The sequence below is a fragment of the Elephantulus edwardii genome, unplaced genomic scaffold (genome assembly GCF_000299155.1).
Source record: "Elephantulus edwardii isolate Elephantulus edwardi_28Jun2011 unplaced genomic scaffold, EleEdw1.0 scaffold00304, whole genome shotgun sequence".
Taxonomy (NCBI): Eukaryota; Metazoa; Chordata; class Mammalia; order Macroscelidea; family Macroscelididae; genus Elephantulus; species Elephantulus edwardii.
The window spans coordinates 1274407-1294890 of record NW_006400054.1 but is presented as its reverse complement, the minus strand read 5'-3'; the positions used below and the strand labels follow the sequence as shown (position 1 = coordinate 1294890).

The 20484-nt window shown below is 48.5% G+C and overlaps 2 protein-coding genes across 2 annotated transcripts in view; both read left to right on the top strand.

Annotated features, from left to right (window-relative positions):
• GOLGA3 (golgin A3) overlaps positions 1–17167 on the top strand; it is a 49549-nt gene extending 32382 nt beyond the window's left edge. Inside the window, exons 17-26 of the mRNA XM_006901008.1 lie at positions 155–304; positions 768–959; positions 1640–1756; positions 4893–5032; positions 6166–6298; positions 6469–6591; positions 7344–7508; positions 8249–8412; positions 9138–9338; positions 16717–17167. Of these exons, the coding sequence (XP_006901070.1) occupies positions 155–304; positions 768–959; positions 1640–1756; positions 4893–5032; positions 6166–6298; positions 6469–6591; positions 7344–7508; positions 8249–8412; positions 9138–9338; positions 16717–17167 (1836 nt within the window). The remainder of the gene's footprint in view (positions 1–154; positions 305–767; positions 960–1639; positions 1757–4892; positions 5033–6165; positions 6299–6468; positions 6592–7343; positions 7509–8248; positions 8413–9137; positions 9339–16716) is intronic.
• An 84-nt stretch (positions 17168–17251) lies between these two features.
• Positions 17252–20484, top strand: part of ANKLE2 (ankyrin repeat and LEM domain containing 2) — a 20764-nt gene continuing 17531 nt past the window's right edge. Inside the window, exon 1 of the mRNA XM_006901007.1 lies at positions 17252–17438. Coding sequence (XP_006901069.1) covers positions 17252–17438 — 187 coding nt within the window. The remainder of the gene's footprint in view (positions 17439–20484) is intronic.

The following is a 20484-nucleotide window of genomic DNA, read 5'->3' as shown; positions in this document are numbered from 1 at the left end:
GTGGTATGTGGTGAGTGCCATGTCTGTTCTTGCATCACCACAAGGGTGTTGGAATGTGGGGCGGTCACTGTTGGTGTGGGGTGGATATTGGCCACCGTGGCTGCCAACACTTCAGTCGTGTGGCATAGTGAGACTGTGTGTCCCCTGTTGTCAGGAGAGGGTCCAGAGCCTGGAGGCGGAGCTGGAGACGGTCAGCCACAGTAAGATGCTGCTGGAGAAGGAGCTGCAGGAGGTCATTTCTGTGACCAGCCAGGAGCTTGGGGAGTACCGAGAGAAGGTGCAGAGACTTGAGAGTGAGGTACTTGCTGCTCGTCTGGGGCTGGGGACCCTGCGGGGATGAGTGAAAGGAAGGGGCTCTGTGAGCAGAGGACCTGTTGATGGCCTCGGCCGCACTGCCTTCTGGCAGTACCGTCTGGCAGCCTGCGTGTCTCAGGTCAGCACTTAGGCGAGCGGTGTCTCCAGCGCTCACATGGGAGTGGACAGCACGGTGGCTGCCCTCCTTTTGGTCTCATGTTCTGGCTACAAGTGGCTGCCTGGACATGTGCTTCCCTCTGTGTCTCCCGCCTGTGGGCACTCTGCGGACACAGCCTAGACTCCAGCCCCCTGGCCACAACGGAGGGAGTGTGGGAGACAAGGGAAGCACCAGCTGTGGCTGCAGCCTTGGGGTCACAGGGTGTAGGTACGCAGCCTGCAGGTAGTGTTGTCACGTGCGCTGCAGAACTGTAACCACTCTTCTCATGGTTCGCTCTGATTGGTTTCACCTTCAGGAAGCCAGAGGTGCTCAGAGGAAGCTGCGCTCCCTGGAGGAGTCCAATACCAAGCTGACTCTGGAGCTGGAACACGAGCGAGGGAAGCTGACGGGCCTCGGGCAGTCTAACGCCGCGTTGCGCGAACACAACCACATCTTAGAGACAGCCTTAGCCAAGAGAGAGGCCGACCTGGTCCGCCTCAACCTGCAGGTATCCAGACTTGCCCCCAGGACCCCTGTGTGCGGCACTGGAATTCTCTAGAATCAGTCTCCATAATCAACTGTGAGCGGACAAGGCAGCAGAAGCCCCTGTTGGTGGGGCAGTAGGGTCCCACCCCGGACATCTGGCCACTGTGTTGAGGAGGGGTTGACATTCTGAGTATCTAGGTGACCCTCTGTACAGTGGGCTCAGGCCACATTCATTGAACACAGTCACCCTGTGTAAGGACCATTTCCCAAGACCATCTGGCACTGGGGATCAGATCACTCGAGAGAGTATGCAGCCTCTGTCAGAGGAGCTGCCGACCCCACGGTGTGGGCAGCCCGGCTGGCTGGAGCCCAGCCCTGGGTTCTGTGGGCAGTTTGGAAATGTCCTCATAGCCCTGTGGCCTCTCTGGTCTGCTCTCATGTCGACCTCAGGTTCAGTGGGCAGTTTGAAAATGTTCCCGTAGCCCCAAGCCCTCCCAGGTCTGCCCTCGCATCAGCCTCGGGTTCTGTGGACAGTGTGGAAACATCCCCATAGCCCTGCAGCCTCCCAGGTCTGCTCTCATGGCCGTGTTCTCCAGAGCGGCTCCCGGCTTCCCTGCAGCCCCGTGGGGCCCAGACAGTGCCTCCCACACCTGCTCCCATACCCAGGCGTTTCTGACTTCTCCTTGCTGCCACATGGTCTAGGTGCAGGCGGTTCTGCAGCGCAAAGAGGAGGAGGACCGCCAGATGAAGCAGCTTGTGCAGGCCCTGCACACGGCGCTCACCAAGGAGAAGGCCAGAGTCAGCGGCCTCAAGGAGCAGGTGTGTGGCGGCGAACTCCTAGTGTTAGGTACAAACCGAGGGGTACCTTTTAGCCCTCCGCTCTGCAGGATGGGTCCCTTCCTGGGCTTCCTGGGAAGGAGGAAGGACTCTTGATCATGTCTGGAGGTGAGAGCCGCTGTGCACAGCCTCCTGATAGCAGAGGCCTGGTTGATGTGGCTGCTGGGAAGGGTGGCTTACATGCAGAGTGAGGTGCGTGGAGTAAGTCCAACAGGTGCCACCTCAGAATACAAACAGGGAGACTGGAGGTAGGTTTTTCATCTTCTGTGGACGCCTTTAGTGGTCTGCCTGGTGCTTCCGTCTCAGCTAACTTGGCAGACAGATCCGCTGCCGAGACCATGCCCACCTCTGAAGTGGACCTCAGCCCGCTGTGCACCCAGAACACACCTGGCTTGTATCTTCCTCCTCTGTCAGGGCTTGAGCTTCAAGAAGACAAGGAACTGGGTCGCCTGTCTCCGTGCTTGACACGTAGTGGGTGGTCAGCACGTGCTTGCCCTGTGTTAGTGTGTGTGTATGTCTATGATGAGTGTGCGCACATGTGGAGTGTTTGTCTGTTTACATGCTTGTATACCAGCACCCAGACCGACTGTTGCTGAATCCATTCCAACCCATCTCCGCTTCCATGAGGTTTCTGAGGTTGTGTGTATCTCAGGGAGGGTACTGCCCCCATGTCTTCCAGTGGAGCGCTTAGTGGGTTCCAACTCCCAACCTTCCCTTTAACAGTGCCCCACATGACCCACGTCCCTGTCCAGACACAGGACCCGGAGTATGCAGATGGGGCTGCCTGCTGTGCTGTGTCTGACAGGGCAGACAGTACTTTTCCCTTTAAGCTCCATTTTGAATTTTTTACATGTCTTAATTACTTTTAAAATTTAAAACTTGCAACCTGAAACTACAGCTGTTAGGGAGCTCTGCGGACCTAGTTTGGTGCCCGAAGGTAGTGGCTCTCTGGCAGTTTGAACCCACTGGACAAAGATGAGCGATTGCCTCCTGTGTAATTTACAGCCTTTAAAGATCCACTCAAGGGCCAGCGATGAGTTGGTTCCAACTTGATGGCAGTAGTTGAGTTAGTCATTATGGCCTAAATTTTACTGCATTCTTTACAAATTCTGTTATATTAGAGATGAAAACAGAGAGAGATTAGGAAAATTGTAACTGAGAAGGTCAGGGGAAATGCGTACATGTGACTTTGATTTCGTCTTTATTTTTTTTTAAATTTTTTTCTTAATTTTTATTGTATTATTTTTACGTGTACTGTCAAATCAGATCTGACTGGTACAGGAGGAGATTGCCCCCTCCTTCTTCAGCAGAGCATCTGGTGGATTTGAATCTGGGATTGCAGTGCACGTCTTTTATTTTTTTTAAGGCAGTAATGACAAATGATGTTGTTATGTGCTGTCGAGTTGCTTACAAATCATAGCAACCCTATGTAAACAGTTCTGCACCTTGCTCTATCATGTGCCAGCCTTACTCTCTTTGACACACCTGCCTCCATTACCCCAGTCACTGAGTCAGTCTATCTTATCAAGGGTTTTCCTCTGCTGCACTGTCCCTCCACCCTCCAAGCATGACATCCCTCTCCAACGACCAGTCCCTCCTTGCGTAATGCCCAAAGTATGTCAGACAGAGCTTCAGAATCCTTGCCTCCAAGGGGCAGCCTGCTTTCACCCTCTCTAGGACAAATCTGTTTGTTTTCCTAGCAGTCCACAGTATATTTAGTACTCTTCTCCAGCACCACAGCTCAAAGGCATCTATTCTCACCCTGTCATCACTAGTCATTGTATTTCTCTATAACGCATTTAGGATTGTTGCCCTGATTCAAACATAGTACAAGCTAGTAAGGAGTTCCTGAAAGCGTGAAGATCAGAGGACGGGGACGACAACCACTGTTCGTACATGGGCAGTATTTTTCCAGACATCTCCCAGAGACTTTTCCCCTCACTGATCTATAAGAATTGGCGAGCAGACGAGCTCTGGTGGCCTTGTGGCAAGAAGCTGCACTGCAATTCCAAAAGTACACGTTTCAAATCCAGCAGATTCTCTGCTGGAGAAGGAGGGACAATCTCCTCCTATACCAGTCAGATCTGATTTGATGGTGTGTACACACAAACACACACACACAATTGGTGGTGCTCAGTCTTTTCCACGTGTGTTACTGGTTATAGGGTTTTCTGCTTGTTTTAGTGTGACCGCAGCCCATACTTGATTCAGGGAACATTTGTGCCGCATTTGTCTGAAGGGTGCCCCCAGGGAGGCCATACTTCTTCAGGCTGATGGAAGGACAGGGACAGTGCTGCCACAGGCTGATAGAGGGATAGGGCAGTGCTGTGGCTGCCGCGTGGCTCGTGCCCGTGGGGCATTCTCACTGCCAAGCAGTCAGCAGTTTTTGTGACGATTCTTTTTTGTTCTCTTCTTTAGATATTAAAAATTTCAAATTGATCCAGTTTCTTTTTTACAACTACGGACTTTGTATAATCCTTTACTTTCTTCCAGTACAAAGGTTGTTTTTTTCTGTTGCCCTTAGTTCTTCATTGAAATAAATGCACCTACTGCCATCTTTTTTAAGTTTTATTTTTAAATAAATGCTTGTTGATGCAAATAGACTAGGAAACAGTTCTTAGAAAGGAATAGGGAAGATGTTGCTTTATGCTAAGAATTTGTTTGTCTTCTTGTAATCCTTAAAAAAAAATCTCGTGAGCAGCCATGTGATTGACAAGCTACATGAAGTTTGGAAAATTCAGGCAGGGGATGACTCCATGGGGCATAACAGAGGGTAGAAGAGTCGATCTTTTTACTGCAGCATTTAGAAGACGCAGAAGGTAGATATGTCTAGAGACAAAAACCTATTTAGACAGAGAAAATGGTGAATAAACTTGCTCATTCAATGCATTTCCATTCTCAACCTGTGGTGAACACTGTTAGGGACTTAAACCCTCTGTAAGGGTACTTAATTAAGGTTTCCGTAAGCGATCTGATAAACTTTTCAAGAAACCATTAAGCGTGGCTACAGCGCTTTGGGGAAAAATTGAAGGGGGGGGTCAGGGTAGTAGTGGTTGGCACTGGCCGCCACTCCAGGGGTCCCGTCTGTGCTCCGCATAACCCTATTCCCTCCTCCTAGGTTTCTGCAGTCAAGGCCGAATCGGGACACAACCGTCGCCACTTCAAGGCCGCGGCCTTAGAGCTGAGCGAGGTGAAGAAGGAGCTGCAGGCCAAGGAACAGCTGGTGCAGAAGCTGCAGGCGGAGGCTGAGGACCTGCAGTGCGTGTGGGCGGGCAGAGGGGCATGGGCACGCGAGGTGGACAGGGATGTTGGGTGGACTGGTGTGTGGCCCGGGCAGATGTGGACTTAGCAGTGCACGCTGGGTGGATGGACAGGCTGGGTGGACTGGTGTGCGGGCTGGACAGGTATGGACTCACCGTGCACATGCTGGGTGGATGGGCTTGCTAGGTGGACGGGCATGGCGGGCGGATAGGCATGCAGGCTGGGCAGGGGTAAGCTCACTGTGCACCCTAAGTGGGCAGGCACACTGGGTGGATGGGCATGCGGGTGGACAGATGTGTGGGCTGAGCTGGGCTGGGCTGACCATACACATGATGGGTGGATGGGCTGCTGGGTGGACGAGGATGTGGGCATCACCATTGGGCCGCACTGGTCTGCAGCCCTGCATGTTTGGGAACATTAAAAAGGCTGTGGAGGCAAATTTGGAAAGTAGTGTGACTAACCCCCGTCTCCAGAAGTATGTGTGGCATGATGTTGCAGACTGAGCCCATCTCTGTTCCATCCACTGTTTCTCATTTCTAGCTTGCTGGTCCTTTACTGGGACCTTTTTTTAATTTTTACTGTATTATTTTTACGTGTACCGTCAAATCATATCTGACTGGTACAGGAGGAGATTGCCCCCTCCTTCCCCAGCAGAGCATCTGGTGGATTTGAATCGTGTAGCTCGGGGATTGCAGTGCAGTGTCTTGCCACTAGGCCACTAGAGATCCCTTACTGGGACCTTTTCACAGGAAGAGGTGCAGTGTGAGTGTCACAGTAGTCAGCCTGAGACCCCGCTGGTCTGTGGTGTCAGAATCATGGGGACACAGGGCTGAGACCAGTGTTGATGTGCAGGCAGAGGGGCACCCAGTACCTATCTGCCCAGATGCCCCCCAGTGTTGACTAGCCCCATGGGGCTCTGGAGCCAAATCCTGGCCACCACTTGCCACTTGGTCTTGAAGGAGTGACCTCCTCCTCTGTGTGTAGCAAGGTTAATGAAGCATCGTTTCAGAGAGGGTCCTGTGGGGGTTAGTGGAGGCCCTAGTGCTGTCCACTGGAAGCAGGGTCCTATTCGGATGAGCAGTAGAGACACCCCCTGGCACCGTGTTCATTCTGCCTGGTGTCTTGCACAGGCGGCAGGAGGGGAAGCACTCTGAGGAGGTGGCGCAGTTCCAGGAGGAGTTGGCTGAGGCCCGGGTGCAGCTCCAGCTCCTGCAGAAGCAGCTGGACGAGCAGCAGAGCAGACAGCCCACAGGAAACCAAGAGGTAACCCACCAACCAGCACACAGCTCTGCCCAGTCACCTTTAGTGGTTTGATGTCCGGAGTGGTCTTCAAAGATAGTTCTGTCACCATAAGCAGAAAATGACTTAAGAGAAGTTTTCTAGTGCAGAAAGGGCACTTGGAAATGCTTCTGGTCATGTGTCTTTCCCCCCAGATGGAAAACCTCAAGTGGGAGCTGGATCAGAAGGAACGAGAAGTCCGGTCCCTGGAGCAGCAGCTGGACTCCACCCAGCAGCAGAGCCAGAGAGAAGTGGAAGGGATGCAGCAGTTCCTGCAGGTGCTCGAATGTGCGGCCCCCAGAGCCTTCCCATTAGTTCTTTGTTACCGAGTGGTCCGTGGCCAGGCAGCACTGGCACTGGTCACTCTGCCAAGAGTTCGCCTTTCCACCCACATACCCACATTTTAACAAGATCCCAGAATTGAGAGGATGGGGAGATTGTAAACAAATGGCTAGGCTACTTGGATTGGCCAGTGCTCTGTCTTAGACACAGTTTTGCTGCTTCTAACAGCTGTTCTTGGCATTTAGACAGATAACGTCGGGGTTCATTGTAGGACGTGAGCATGAGAATGGTGGAGGCGCCTTGACAGAGGCTCCGGAAGGTGGGGGAGGATGTTGCCGGCATGGATGTGCCTCCAGGCGCTGGCTGCTGGAGAAGGTTCATGCCAGAGAGCAGATACCATATTTTGTCCTGTAAGGCTCAGCACTACCTTTGAGTCTCAGTGAACCATTTTTGACTTTCAGTCCAATACCAGAGCTACTGTTGTTACAAGGTGCCAGCAAGTCAGTTCTGACCCCCAGCGATTGTAGGTACAACAGAAGCGAACCTCACCTGCTCCTGTGCCAGCCTCCCCGTCTCTGCTGTGCTAACCTGTTGTTGAGGTCACAGTAACACTGTAACCATGGCCACTCCACCCTTCTTTCTTCCAAGATTTGTTTGCTCTCTTTGAAGACATTAGCAGTGTATGTACCGTCTTTTAACTGTTGCTTTTCTTCTGTAACTGAAATGTCTGTGGCTTCACTTTATTTAGAATATCAAATCTGAGCTGGAGATGGTGAGGGAAGATCTGCACATGACCCAGAAAGATAAGTTTATGCTTCAAGCGAAAATGTCAGAACTGAAGAACAACATGAAGATTGTGCTTCAGCAAAACCAGCAGCTGAAGCTGGACCTGAAACGCAGCTCAGCCAAGAAGGTGGGTTGACCATGTCTCTCCTGAGTGAATTCACACACACAGTGGATTTGTTTAGGTGGGAGATTTTCTGGTTGTTCAGATGTGAGTGGATTCATTTAACCAGCACGTACTGAGCAGCCCTTGTGTGCCAGACATGGGTCATGATCAGGGGACCTTCTGCTTGGACAGCTGGCCAGATGAGTTCTGTTGGGTGTGGACAGGACAGTTCATTCTTTCATAAATTCAAACAGCATTTTGTTGTTCTTTATCACCGTGGATGGGCAGTGATGGTCTGTTTGTGGGATAGCAAGCTGAAGACAGGCTAGCTAGTGTCTGGGCGGCCTCTGCAAGAGGTGCTTATGGGCACCCCACCCCCACCGCTCTGTTTGTGGGAGAGGGAGGCTGATGAGCTGGAAGTTCTACCAAGTGAATTTCTTGGAAAATCTAAAATCAAGACCCACTTACCCCACAGAAAACTCCTTGTGTATGTCAGGTATCATCCTTTAGAGGTCCCAGAACACCCTAACATGGAAACTATTGCAGAGTCAGAGAATCTAGCTTCTCAGAGGAGCCCCCAGTCGAAACACAAAAACTTGTGTGGGTGCTTGGTTATGTGCATTAGAAATCCAGTCCCTTGCTGATCGCCAGCTCCTATGGAGACACAGATGGCTAGAATGAGGACCTGCTGTCCAGGTTGGGGAGGTACCAGCCGGCAGGAGATGGTCAGAGAATGAGACTGCTAATGCTGTGCTTTCAAACAGAGGAAGGAACTGAAGGGTGAGGCCAGCCCCTCCAACCCTGTGACGCCGGTCAAGGTTCCCGACTGCCCGGTCCCCGCCTCACTACTGGAAGAGCTGCTCAGACCCCCGCCTGCTGTGAGCAAGGAGCCCCTGAAGAACTTGAATAGCTGTCTCCAGCAACTCAAGTATGTGTCTCCTGTCCCGGTTTGTCCTAACAAGCCAAGGCCAATAGGGTGCTTGGGCAGATCCCCGGTCAGGACTGGCTTCCCAGCCATGGTGTCCAAGTCCTGCCCTGTCATCCTTGAGGTTCAGGCTTCTGACCTACCTGGGCAGTTGCTGATGATGGGGTGGCCTTTATGGGCAGTAAGGGAGGCATCTTGTCAGACTCTGTGAGTGAACTCGTGTGACACTGACCTCGAGGGGCTTCCCACAGCAGTGACTCCCCAGTGTCAATTTGTGGTTCCTGATGGAAGCATAAACAGTGTGCCTGAGCCACAAGCCTGCCTGTGTCTGTGCCCTGCATGGAGAACTAAGCAAAGAGCCTCTGAACTCAGAGCCCACTGGCTTTTCTGTCCCTCAAGGCCTCTCAAATGTTAGGGAATGCGCTGCATTCTGATTTGGGCTACCCCCAGACAAATCTGGATGAGCTCTCAAGCCTGAATAGTAAGGAATTGCACTGCCAACACAAAGGTTTGCACTTCAAATCCACCAGCTGCTTTGCAGGAGAAAGACAGGCAGTCAACTCCCACAAAACCTGATGGAGGGTCAGTTATGGGTCAGTTCTGACTCTCTGGTACACAACTACAACGGACAAACCTGGAGACCTGATTATACTTCTGTCAGAAAGCTTTCAGCATCTGTGTCTAGCTCTAATCTTGAGTGTTCTCCCTCTGTGTTCTCTCTCCTCCAGGCAGGAGATGGACAGCCTGCAGCGCCAGATGGAGGCGCACACCATCACCGTGCATGAATCACTGTCCTCATGGACTCAGGTTGAAGACCACCTTGGGGATCTGGCCCCTCCCTGTCCAGCCCCTGCCGGAGATCACGCCAACTCCAAGGGGGACGCAGAGAAACACAATCCGAGCTGTGTGGCCACAGAAGTATCGGAACAGTGACCTCTGGAAATCCTCTCACTTCCAAGCTTTTTGTAACTATGTAAAGGAAGATTCTTTTATCAACACTATTTATTTTATTGTGTCCTGTTTTTCTAAGAGGTGAACCTTTCGGTTTTGTTTTTGCTGTAAATGAAGAGAGGGACAGACTGAGAGGCAAGGCTGGAAAGGAGTCGGTCTGCAGACCAAAATTAGCATCTCTTCAGAGATGAGTACTGTTTGATGCCTTGTTTAGACTGACGTGTGGTATTTCTCAGTGTCTGAGGGTGAAGTGAGGGTGGAAGCTGCCCCCAGTAGTCATTCCTAGAATCGTTTGAGGACACGTCGCCAGGGGAGGCACCTGGGTTCCTCACTTTCCTGCCTGATTCCACAAGCGCGTTACTTCATGCAGAAATGAATCTTTATTTTGCACCTTTGTTTTTTTTTCAATTTTATTTTGTTTGAAAATAGCCATCCCACTCTAGGATGCATATATAAATACAGAAAATCATTATCTAATCTTTAAAAAAATATATATGCTTATACTATTGGAGAATGATCGCAGTTGTCTTTTTATTCATTGCTTTTTGAGAATTTTTTTTAGGTCAGGACATAATGTGCATGTCGGATTTAGGGATGTCAGAAAACTATTTTTAAAAATTATTTTATTTACTGCATCTTCTAAAACCAAATATTCTTGCACAGAGAGGGTTGTTGTTTGTTCTCATTTCTTTTTGAGTCTCTTTTTCCCCACTGTCCTGCTTTTCCCAAATTGCTTAAGCTCTGAGTAATCAGATGATCTCTCCTCAGCCAGTCCACCTCTGAGGAGCAGGCCTGGTTCTTCCTGAGGCCTGCTGGCCACCAGCAAGCACCCACGGTTCTCAGAGCGCAGAGGCTTTCAGAGGCTGCTCCAAGCTCTGAGGAGAGTAGAGGCAAGGAAGGAAAGCGGGAAGGCTCAGGGTGGGTAGAGGAGAGGACAAGAGGAGCAACAAAGGTCAGGAGTTCCCTGTAGGAACCTGACGTGCTCCCTGATCCACTCTCATTCGTAGATTGCTGAGCAAGGGACCAAGGCTTCCTTGTCTTCTCATATCTGCGCCTGTTAACCAGGGGCTGATGTAGTCAGGCAGAGACAAGCTGAGAACTGAGCTGCTTTGATTTTGACCACAATCAAAAGGGTAAGAAGGCCCCTTACTGGATTGTCTAGGTAGGGGCATTGCTGCTGTCTGCAAGAGCTTGACCAGCACCATGAAGTGGGTGGTCTCCCAGAGGCTCACCAGTAGGATGCCTTATTTTAAAACCAGTCATGCCATGTACATGCCATTTTCTGTGTACATTTTCTCCACCTACCATGTTTCAACCCTAAAAACTACTGTGAGGCTTGAAGTTTGTAAAGTTTTCCCCCCTAGTTTGCTAAAAAAAAAAATAATAAGATATTTATTGTTATAGAGAAGCCAGAGAACGGGTCCCTGTGTCTTCTACCAATGGACCAGTCTGAAGGTGAAACACCTCTGCTCCATCCAGACGTGATCCTCTTGGTAATATTGCTGTGTCTATTTTGTGGAGAAAACAGTATTGTATTTTTAAGGTGTCTGTGTTCTCTTGTAATATAGCGTTAGAAGGTTAACTGAAAGGATCAGTAGCATTAATTACAAAGATGTTTCATATTTAAAAAATTCCTAGCAAGGATTAGAATTTCTGAAATATGTCATTTGTAAAGGGTTGAGCTCAAAATACTTGAAAACTTCACTATAAATATATCTTACTCTTATCTTAAATTTTTTTTTTGCTAAATGTTCCTGTACCATTAGAGAAGAAAAATGGTCTTGTCTATTTTTATTTATTTTGGCTATATGTTCCTGTTTCTATTTTAAAACCAAGAAATAACACTTAAGACTCCTTCTCCAGCAGAGCTGCTTTCTCATGTGCTGATGGTCTTCAAGTGAGCAATGTAAGCATGTCCACTTTTCTTACGGAGGATGAGCTAATTCTGAATCTGTTCGAGTCAAAGCAAATGTGTGGTTCATCCTTCCTCTTTCATTTAGTTAACTTACATGTGCACAGCTTTAGAAACAGCACTTCCTCTTTGTTCCTGTTATCATTGTATGGTGACATCACCAGATGTTCCCATCTTTGATTCAGTGACTACTTGGCCTTGGTTTTGATCTCAACTCTATTTACTGCCATTGGGTGCTGGGCTGTTCCTACTTACTGTACGGTAATGACTTGTGTTTATTCCTCCTTCATCGTGTACTCTGGGGTTCCAGATCGAGGCCTCTTCAGTTAAAGCTGACACTGCCTTTAACCTTAGGAAGTCACCTTACGGAGAAAGCTGGGGTTTTTATTTGCCTGCTGTTGACTTGTACTCTACTGGTTCTTCTACCTCCCAGAGCTAGCTTCCATGTCAATAAAGTTTGAAAGACTGTTCTTGTGGGCAGAAATGGGGAATCCTGTAATTTACTCATGGAAAACAACAATCAAAATCTGAAGTATCACATGACAAAAATAGGTTCCCCAATGCATCATATTTGTACATGTTAAATACAAACACTGGATATGATGCTCTTATCATGGGTAATGTTGGCTTGGACACATCCTGATGTCACTTGATTTTCATACTTTGAAAAAAAATTCCCCACAATTATTGCAATTGTGGTTATCATTGGTTTTTCATGGTACATGCCAGGTAAATGACATGGATCTTATAGATCCAGCCTTCATTCTCTCCTTTGGAAGACGTGACATACTGTCCTTAATAGGCAGTGGCACTGACTCTGACCATGGTTGGTACAGACTGGGGTGAACCCTGGCACTGCTTTAGGAAGCTCTTCGTGTCTGTTTCAGAGCTTCTCCTGGAGAGAGATTACAGAAGCCATGGCCTGCCGTCACCATGACACATACTCCTAGTTCCATGAGTGCTTTTAATAAAAATCAAATGCCACATGTAAAGATTTCTAGGCACGAAAGTGACAACTGTATCTACAAAAGAAATATCCAGGCCTTCTTAAAAAGGGTGTTTGTGGCGTAAGTGATGCTGGAATGCAAAGACATTTGGGCCTACTCTGGACACGTATACAGACTCGAAGTGCCAAGCAAATCTCATCCTGGAGTGGTCTCAGGTTATAATATCCCTGAGGGGTAATGTTTTATAGAGGCTCTAGGAGATTCAGTAGTTTTGAGCCATTAACTCATTTCTATTAAAATTAAATTTTCTCATCGGAGGGAGTCCTCAGGTTCTAACTTCCAGGGGAAAAGGTGGTACCTGTACAACTATCTTTAAAAAGCATGGTGATTTTCTAAAACTTTATGCGTGCTTAAAAATTCCATAAACTTTGTGCAATAAACTATTTTTTGGTAAAGATTTTATACTTCATTGAGGGGCGTTTCCATTTTAATATTTAAATATGTTTTGTCAAATGATTTTTCTTTTTAAATCTCATATTGTTAAATACTCTATTGAAAAACGTTCCTTTCAAAAAGAATTTTACTGTTATGCCAAAGTTCCTGGTGAGTTGTGAAGTTAACTTGTTATTGTTGCTTCTGATTACTATAGAACCCTGGCAGAAATTCACCACTCTCCCCTGTGTAGCCCAAAAGTGCAAGTCCAAGAGGAGGGAAGTGTCTACCAGAATGGATGCGTACTCTAAGGGAACCAAGAGGAAAGTATGATCTCTGTTTACTTGTACACCTGACACCTCCTGGTGCTCCCTGTAACAGTTGGTAATACTCATTGGTAAAAGTTGATTGTTGATTTTTAGATCTCCATTTTGTGACTTCCAATTCCTCTTGCCTTTTCCATTTTTCACTTTATTTTTTATCAGAAGAGCTAGCCACGTGTAGAGGTTTTCCTATTAAATGGTAAATTAATGACTAGAGTAATAAATATATACAGAAGAAGAGAAAGAAATTGGTGAGCTCTGGTGGCCTAGTGGCAAGAAGCTGCACTGCAATCCCAGAAGTGTGCAGTTCAAATCCACCAGATGCTCTGCTGAAGAAGGAAGAACAATCTCCTCCTGTACCAATCAAATCCGATTTGACAGTACACATATAACAAATAATAATAAAAAAATTAAAAAAAGAAAGAAATGACCACAGAATGATTCAGCTGCTCCATGGGAGAAAGGTGGCCAGTTTCCTCTCATGCAATTTACAGCATATGGAAACCTGCTGGAAGGTCAGCCCCGAGTCGGTTCTGACTCTGCAACACATCCCACCACCACACAAGTATCTGTACACTCATAGATGAATGTGCATTTTTACACCTCCACACTAATAGACTCTAGAGTCAGGCAGTACTTGTACACATCAAAACAAAAAATCGTTGATCCCCTCTGCTGTCAACAAAGTATTTAGATTGTAATGCTGTCTGTCTTTTATAGCCATTAGAGGCTTATGTGTATATGAACTTTTTATTTTTACCTATAAAATTGCATAAACACTTGCAAATGTTGATGAATTTCTTTCTTATGCTGAGCCCACATTATCAGATCAGCTTATAGCTACCTACTTTACTGCCTGGCATAGATCCGCTGATAGAAGAGGTTTGTGCATTATCTCTGCCATCTTATTTGCTCTATAAAGATTCTATTTGTGAGACAATTCCTATCTTCTTGATAAGAATTCTCAGCAGTCAGGAACTTCTAGAATCAGAAGCATTCATTGCAGTTCTCTCAGCTTGCCTTTATACACATTTCCTTTTAGCAATATCCTGGGGAAAGTCTACATAGAAAAAGGCCTGGAAACAATAGGAGATATTAAACTGTGTTGCTGTCTTTGGTGTTCTCTGCAGTGATTCAGCTCACATGGGCGAGCCATAATTAATCAGTCTACAGACTTACTTTTGGAGGTCACAGGTTTTAAAATCAATGTGAGCATTTCTAAACCCTGCCCGCAGCTCTGGGGTGGGCTGAAATTGCCCCTTCTGGAGTTGTGAAGACAGATGACTTAACTTGGCTTTCACGGTCAGAAGGGGTATACATTGGGTAATTCCTTATAGATAAAAGGCACTTGGGCTTTCATTGGGCTGTTGATGCGTTTGGACTACTCTGCTGATACTAGCAGCCTTTTGTCTTCCTTGATCATCATTTGCATTCTAAGGAGGGTCCTCTGGTGCTGCAGTCTACATTCTTCAATGCTAAAGAAAGTTAGGAGAAGCTGGTGGGTAACCTGCCATGCAGAGTTGTGTGTTTTGAAGATGGACTGCATGAGGCCAGTCAGTACCTGTGGTTTCTCAGTGTGGTATGTATGATGTTTCCAATTTAACAAATCAGTTATAGTAATGGCTGATATGTGAGCATTCTCCAGCCTTATAGGGTTTCTCCATTTCTCCCTGTAGTGGCTGGTCCTATAACTTCACGGAGGAGCATCTAAATTGCTGGATGTGCCTCACTGCCTAGTATCTGATGGAGTGGTAAAGTCTGTGTCTGCCCAGTATCTGACGGAGTGGTAAAGTCTGTGTTTGCGGCAGTAGACTTGGGCCAGGCAAAGTGTATGGTGGTGGCAGTGATTCTACAGGTTCCTCTGGGAAAGTGGCTAAGCTCGGCAAATGGAAGGCCAAGGTTGGAGTTTTTGGATCAGTAAAATCTTACTTTCCTAACCATACCAGGTCTAACCAGGTGTTTATGTAAGGAAATTGATCGAAGTGTCGCAGCTCTCCAATAACCATACCCCAAATGTACTAGACCAAGTCATGGTCCCTACTTCCCTCTGGTGGTCATTCCATCTCCCAGGGTTTATTTGAATCCATAATCCCCTGTATATGCCTTTTTAAAATTCTTCAACATCAGATCCAGATTTTACTCTGACTCCCACCTATTTGAAATTTTCATTGCGTATGGCATCAGAAGAGTCCTGAAGCTACACAGGCATCCCCATGGCCACACTCCTGAAGTTTTAAGATTTATCTTAGTGAAGGTGTATCCGTATAAAGCCCAGGATCCAGATTCCATGATGTGCATCATGGAGTCACACAGACACTCACTAACCACTCAGAGGTTATTACAGCCCCTCCCTTAAATTCCTTGAACCAACTCTAGTTTCTCGCATAATCCTAATGCAAGTGGTGGGGGCCTATCACATACGCCTTCCACTCAGGCGGGCTACCTTACTATAATTTAGTGGGCCTTAGCATTCCTTAGAGCTGTAGGTACTGGCGGTGTTCCTCCAGGACAGACCCAGCTGACCGGCCAGCACGGATGCCCCAATGACCAAACCTGTGATTGATTGGAGTGCACTTTTTTAATTATTTTGTGTGTGTGTGTACACCAGAAATGTTGCAGGATTCCATCCTCCTATCCAGAAATCCCAAGCCAAAGAGCAACGTTCTAGCTCTGTTGTGACTGAAGGAAGGCTTTAATAGGCAGATGAGCTCTGACAGACACCACAGCCTCTCAGTGGTCAGGCTCTACAAAAGCAAAGGGTCCTCTCTTTTATCTAGGCTTACAAAGGTATAGGTTGATGTTTCCTTCCCACTGGCTGATTTTCTGTACTGTATGATGGGTACACTGAGTGCCTTGGGCAAGAGGCCACTGGCAAACTTTCATTTCCTTAACATTTTAAAAGCAAAGCAGCCCTTACTAAGTTTACTTCTGCCTCATTTATATTTGTCCTACCAACTTGGGCCAAAGGCTTTATAACATGGAGTGTATTCCCAGGCTTCTCCTTGGAGGCAAGGATTCTGAGGCTTCCTCTGACGTACTCTGGACTTGTTGCAAGGACGGACCAGTCCTTGCAGAGGGACGTCATGCTTGGGAGGGTGGAGGGACAGACAGCGCAGGAGGGGAAGGCCCTCGATGAGATGAACTGATTCAGTGACTGGGGTAATCGGGATGGGTGTGTCGGAGATGGTGAGCCTGACAACAGAACAGAGTTTAGGGCTCTTGTAGGCAGGGTCACTATGAGTCACAGGCGACTTGAGGGCACATAACAGACCAACTGTGCATCTCCCTTTTGTGTGTTATGGGAATTGTTAAGTTAGTGAACTTAAGGAAGAAATCGGAGAGAAAGCTTAAAGCAGCCTTATTCAAGGGGGGGATGGGGAGGGTCTTCCGGGTGAAGTTCCTCGTTCTGGAGATGCAGAATGGGGAAGTCAGGCTGTGAATTTGTCTGGGAGGGTCATTCCACTCTAGATTTACGATCCACCTGCTAGCTCAGCCAGGCAGGCAAGGCCCTCAGCCTTTGAATTCTGAATGCTTCATTCTTCTCTTTGGCCCCCTTTGTCCAGACTTAACAGAAATATCCTGATCTTGGGGACGCAAAACAAATCGCCATCTCAGCCGGGAGCCCTAGAACCCTAGTTCTGGACGCGGCCCCGCAGTGCATCCGGTCACTGCTAGAACAGTGACGAGGCCCTTTCGCCTTCCAATACTGGGGGGCGCGGAGCCTCTCACCCGCTCCCCCCAGGCGCCCTGCCCAACCTTGTGGGCTCCTCTCTCCCACCACTGCGGCCCCGGACTGCAGCGAGCCGCCAACTCGAACCCTGACCACTGCGTCCCCACACTCGTCTGCTGTTTGCTTAGCGAGTTTTACCTCGGGGATACGAAGAGAGCACGAGGCCAAGGAGGACAGGCACACGCAGGAGACTCAAGCCAACCCCCAGGCGCCACTCTGCGGGCGACTCGTCACGGAGCGCCAGCTGCTGCCCCGCCGCCTCAGGCCCCCGTCTCCGCCCCGCGCCGGGCTGCCCGCGCCGCCTGCCGCCCTTCGCGCTCTCCCACCCCGCACAGCCCGGGTCCGCGTCCGCTGCTCCTGCCCTTGTCGAGTCTCCGGGGGCTCCAGGAGCGGAGCTGGCCCCGCGTGGACGGCCCTGGCGTGGCTCCGGCCGCTCTCGTGGCGCCTTCGCGTCAGGCAGTGAGGCGGGCAGCCCGGGCGCGGGGCCGGGCGGGCACAGGGCCCTGACTTCCGGGGAGCGGCGGCGGCGGCGGCCGGTGTTGAGGCGATGCTGTGGCCTAGGCTGGCGGCCGCCGAGTGGACGGCGCTGGCCTGGGAGCTGCTGGGCGCCTCCGTGCTGCTGATCGCGGTGCGCTGGCTAGTGAGGCGGCTGGAGAAGCGGCCGAGGGGTCTGAGTCGGAGCGAGGCCTCCGCCTCCCCGCCCCGCGCCGTCCCGGCCCCGACTCCAGACCCCGGTAAGACCCGGCGCCTTCGCGGCTTGAGTCCTCCCTGCTCGCCTCGCTTAGCGGCTCTCCCGGCCGGTGCGTTCCTGCGTCCGCAGCCACGGTGGACGACAGAGGGGAAGAGCGGGCGGGGGTGTGTCGGGACGGTGTCAGCTAGGGCCCGGGAGGTAGAATGGACGGGGAAGACCGTGACGGAACCCACGGGCCTTAACCGGGCGAGAGACCTGGCCGCAGAGGGTTCGCCTCGGCCGCAGTCGTGCAGGGAAGAGGCGACCGGAGGTCCAGCGAGGCCGTTACTGCCCCGAGGGCCTGGGGTGGGGTGTCGCTCGTTCGCGGCCCGTACCTGCCGTGGGATCCAGCGTTGGCACCTTGACTGTCCTGGAGAACTGAGAACTTACTGTGACTCAGAACAGTGTGTGTGCGTTCGTGTTTACAGCAACTTTATTTGCAATAATAAAACCAGTGTTTTGCATGTGGAAATATCTGCTCCTCATTCCTTTAGGAACAGGTAGACTTGCATAACATGCTACATTAAGAAAGGAGTTCTCAGGGCTGCCAACCTTACAGGAGAGCTTGAGTAGTAGTATATTTCTCCTACATAAGAAACAAAAACCAAACCAAACCATAGTATTAATGCAAGTGGCCCTGGAGGGGAGACAGGTGCAGCCGTGGTGCAGCCACGCTGTGTATCCAGCAGGGAGTCTGGAAGAACTGTTGATACACTCAGCAGTTTGGAAATTCATACTCGGGGCCATTATTATGCGTGCAGATAAGTTTTCCAGAATTACTTCGTTTTTCTGGTTTCTCTTGTGTGTGTCTGTGTCTGTTTCTGTGTGTTATTCATATGGAATGCTGTTATATTCATTTTTTTTAATACCCAATTTTGGGGGTCTCCTCCACCCTTATTAGTGTTGTTTATTTGTTATTGTTGTTGTTGTGTTTTTTCCCCATTATTATTATTAATTTTAATGGAAATTTTGAGATATTTTGGATGTCCATTCATTCATTGTTGCACTTTTCTCCCTCCCCACCTCCTCCCCTCCAGTTCGTTCTTCTCTTTGAAAAGTAAAAGAAAAATTCTTTCATCGTTATACAATTCCTCCCCCAAAGTCCACTCCACTATGCAGCCTTCGTTCTGGACACCTATCATGACAATAATACCTAATCATATATATACCTGTTGTTGTTGATCGCCATCCAGTTGAGCACGCCTCATAGCAACCCTGTGAACAAAAGGCCTGAAGCCTGGCTAAACCACAATGCAATGTCCCTTCCCTCCCTAAAGACCCTTACTATAAAACCTGCCCTAATCCACTTTGTTGTTATGTGCCATCTAGTGGCTTGCAACTCATAGAGACCCTATGTACAAGAGCTCTAAATGCCTTTAGGGCAGCAATATTTCCCTGGTCTGTCCCTCTGCCTGTTTCTCTCTCTGTAGATGAATCACACCCAGGAGACCCCTTAATAATGCTTTAGCTTCCTTTAAAAAAAAAAAAACACCCAAAACGAAACTGGGGCCTGAAGCGTTTCTATAACTATCAGCATTTATTGACATTCATAGAGTTTCCAGAGGCAGGTGGTTTAGGAAGTGGAGGCTACTCCTGCTTCCAATTGACATATTTCTAATAGCCCAAATGGGCTCCCAAGTCAGGTAAACATACAGTTCTACTTAGAAGTGCCACGTTCTTCCCCGCCCCACCATCACTTCTCTCCTACTTGTATCTTCTTGTTCCTTCTATTGACTTTTCATCCGCTGCTGCCTCTGTGGATATTGACCCTCTGCCCATATCCGTGCTTAGAGGAGCAGGGACCACTGCAGGTGTGGAGTTCCCAGGGCTCTAGTTCCAGACCACAACAAGAAAGGGGGTGTCAGGAGCTCTGGTGGCAAGAAGCAGTGCTGCAATCCTGAATGTGTGTGGTTCAAATGCACCAGACGCTTTAAAAAAAAAAGGCGCGTTCTGGTGGCTTAATGGCAAGAAGCTGCACTGCAATCCCAGAGGTTGGTGGTTCGAATCCATCAGATGCTCTGCTTGAGAAGGAGGGGCACTCCTGTACCAGTCAGATCCTATTTGACAGTTCACATAAACACAAAAATAATAAAAATTAAAAGGGGATGTCAAAATAAGGCAAGTCACACATACTTTTTTGGTGTCCCAGTGCACGTGGAAGCAAAGTAGACACTGCTGTAACTAATGTAGTCTGGAGCATACAGCGTAGGGTGTTGTGCTGCTAACCAGACGGTTGACTCTCTAGCTGTCTTGGGAAGAAAAAGCTGAATCGTCCCTCCCGTAAAGATTTACAGACTCTGAAATCCAGGGAAGTTTGCTGCGAGTCAGAATGTCCTCGGTAGTCTGTTTAAAAGCACCCTGGTGATGAAGTGCCTAACCTGTTGGGCTGCTAACCAAAAAGATCAACAGTTTAAATCCACAAACCACTCTCAGGAGCAAAATAGACAGTCTCCTCCCATTTTATTTTATTTGCATGAAAGTTTACATTTACTGGGTTTTCATTCATTCATTCATTTTTGTCTTATAACATTAGTTACAGTTGATTCATTTGATTACAGTGTCTAAGCAATCTTTCTCATCACTCAACTTGTTAATTTCCACTCCCCTCTCCTTCCTTCCTATCCCTTTTAACTGTCCCGTGTTGATTCTATGTAGTGTGTAAATTTTTCCTTCTTTCCGTCTTTACAGTCAAAATCTTCCTTCACAACCCAATTGAGGCCAACTATAAATCGGATTTAACAATGGTAGCTTTGGTAGACTGTTTAAAATGTGCAGTAGAATTATAATAAAAAATCTGAAGTATTATGAGAATCCCCAGAATGTGACACAGACATGAAGTGAGAACAAACGTACTCTTGGAAAAATGGTACGGTAGACTTAAAGCAGGCTTGCCACAAATTTTCCATTTCTAAAACAAAACAAAAAAACCCATGCACATCCATGTTTATCACGGCTTTGTTCACAGTAGCGAGGAGTTGGAAACAACCTAAGTGCCCATCAACAAACGAATGGATAGAGAAGCTGTGGTATATTCACACAATGGAATACTA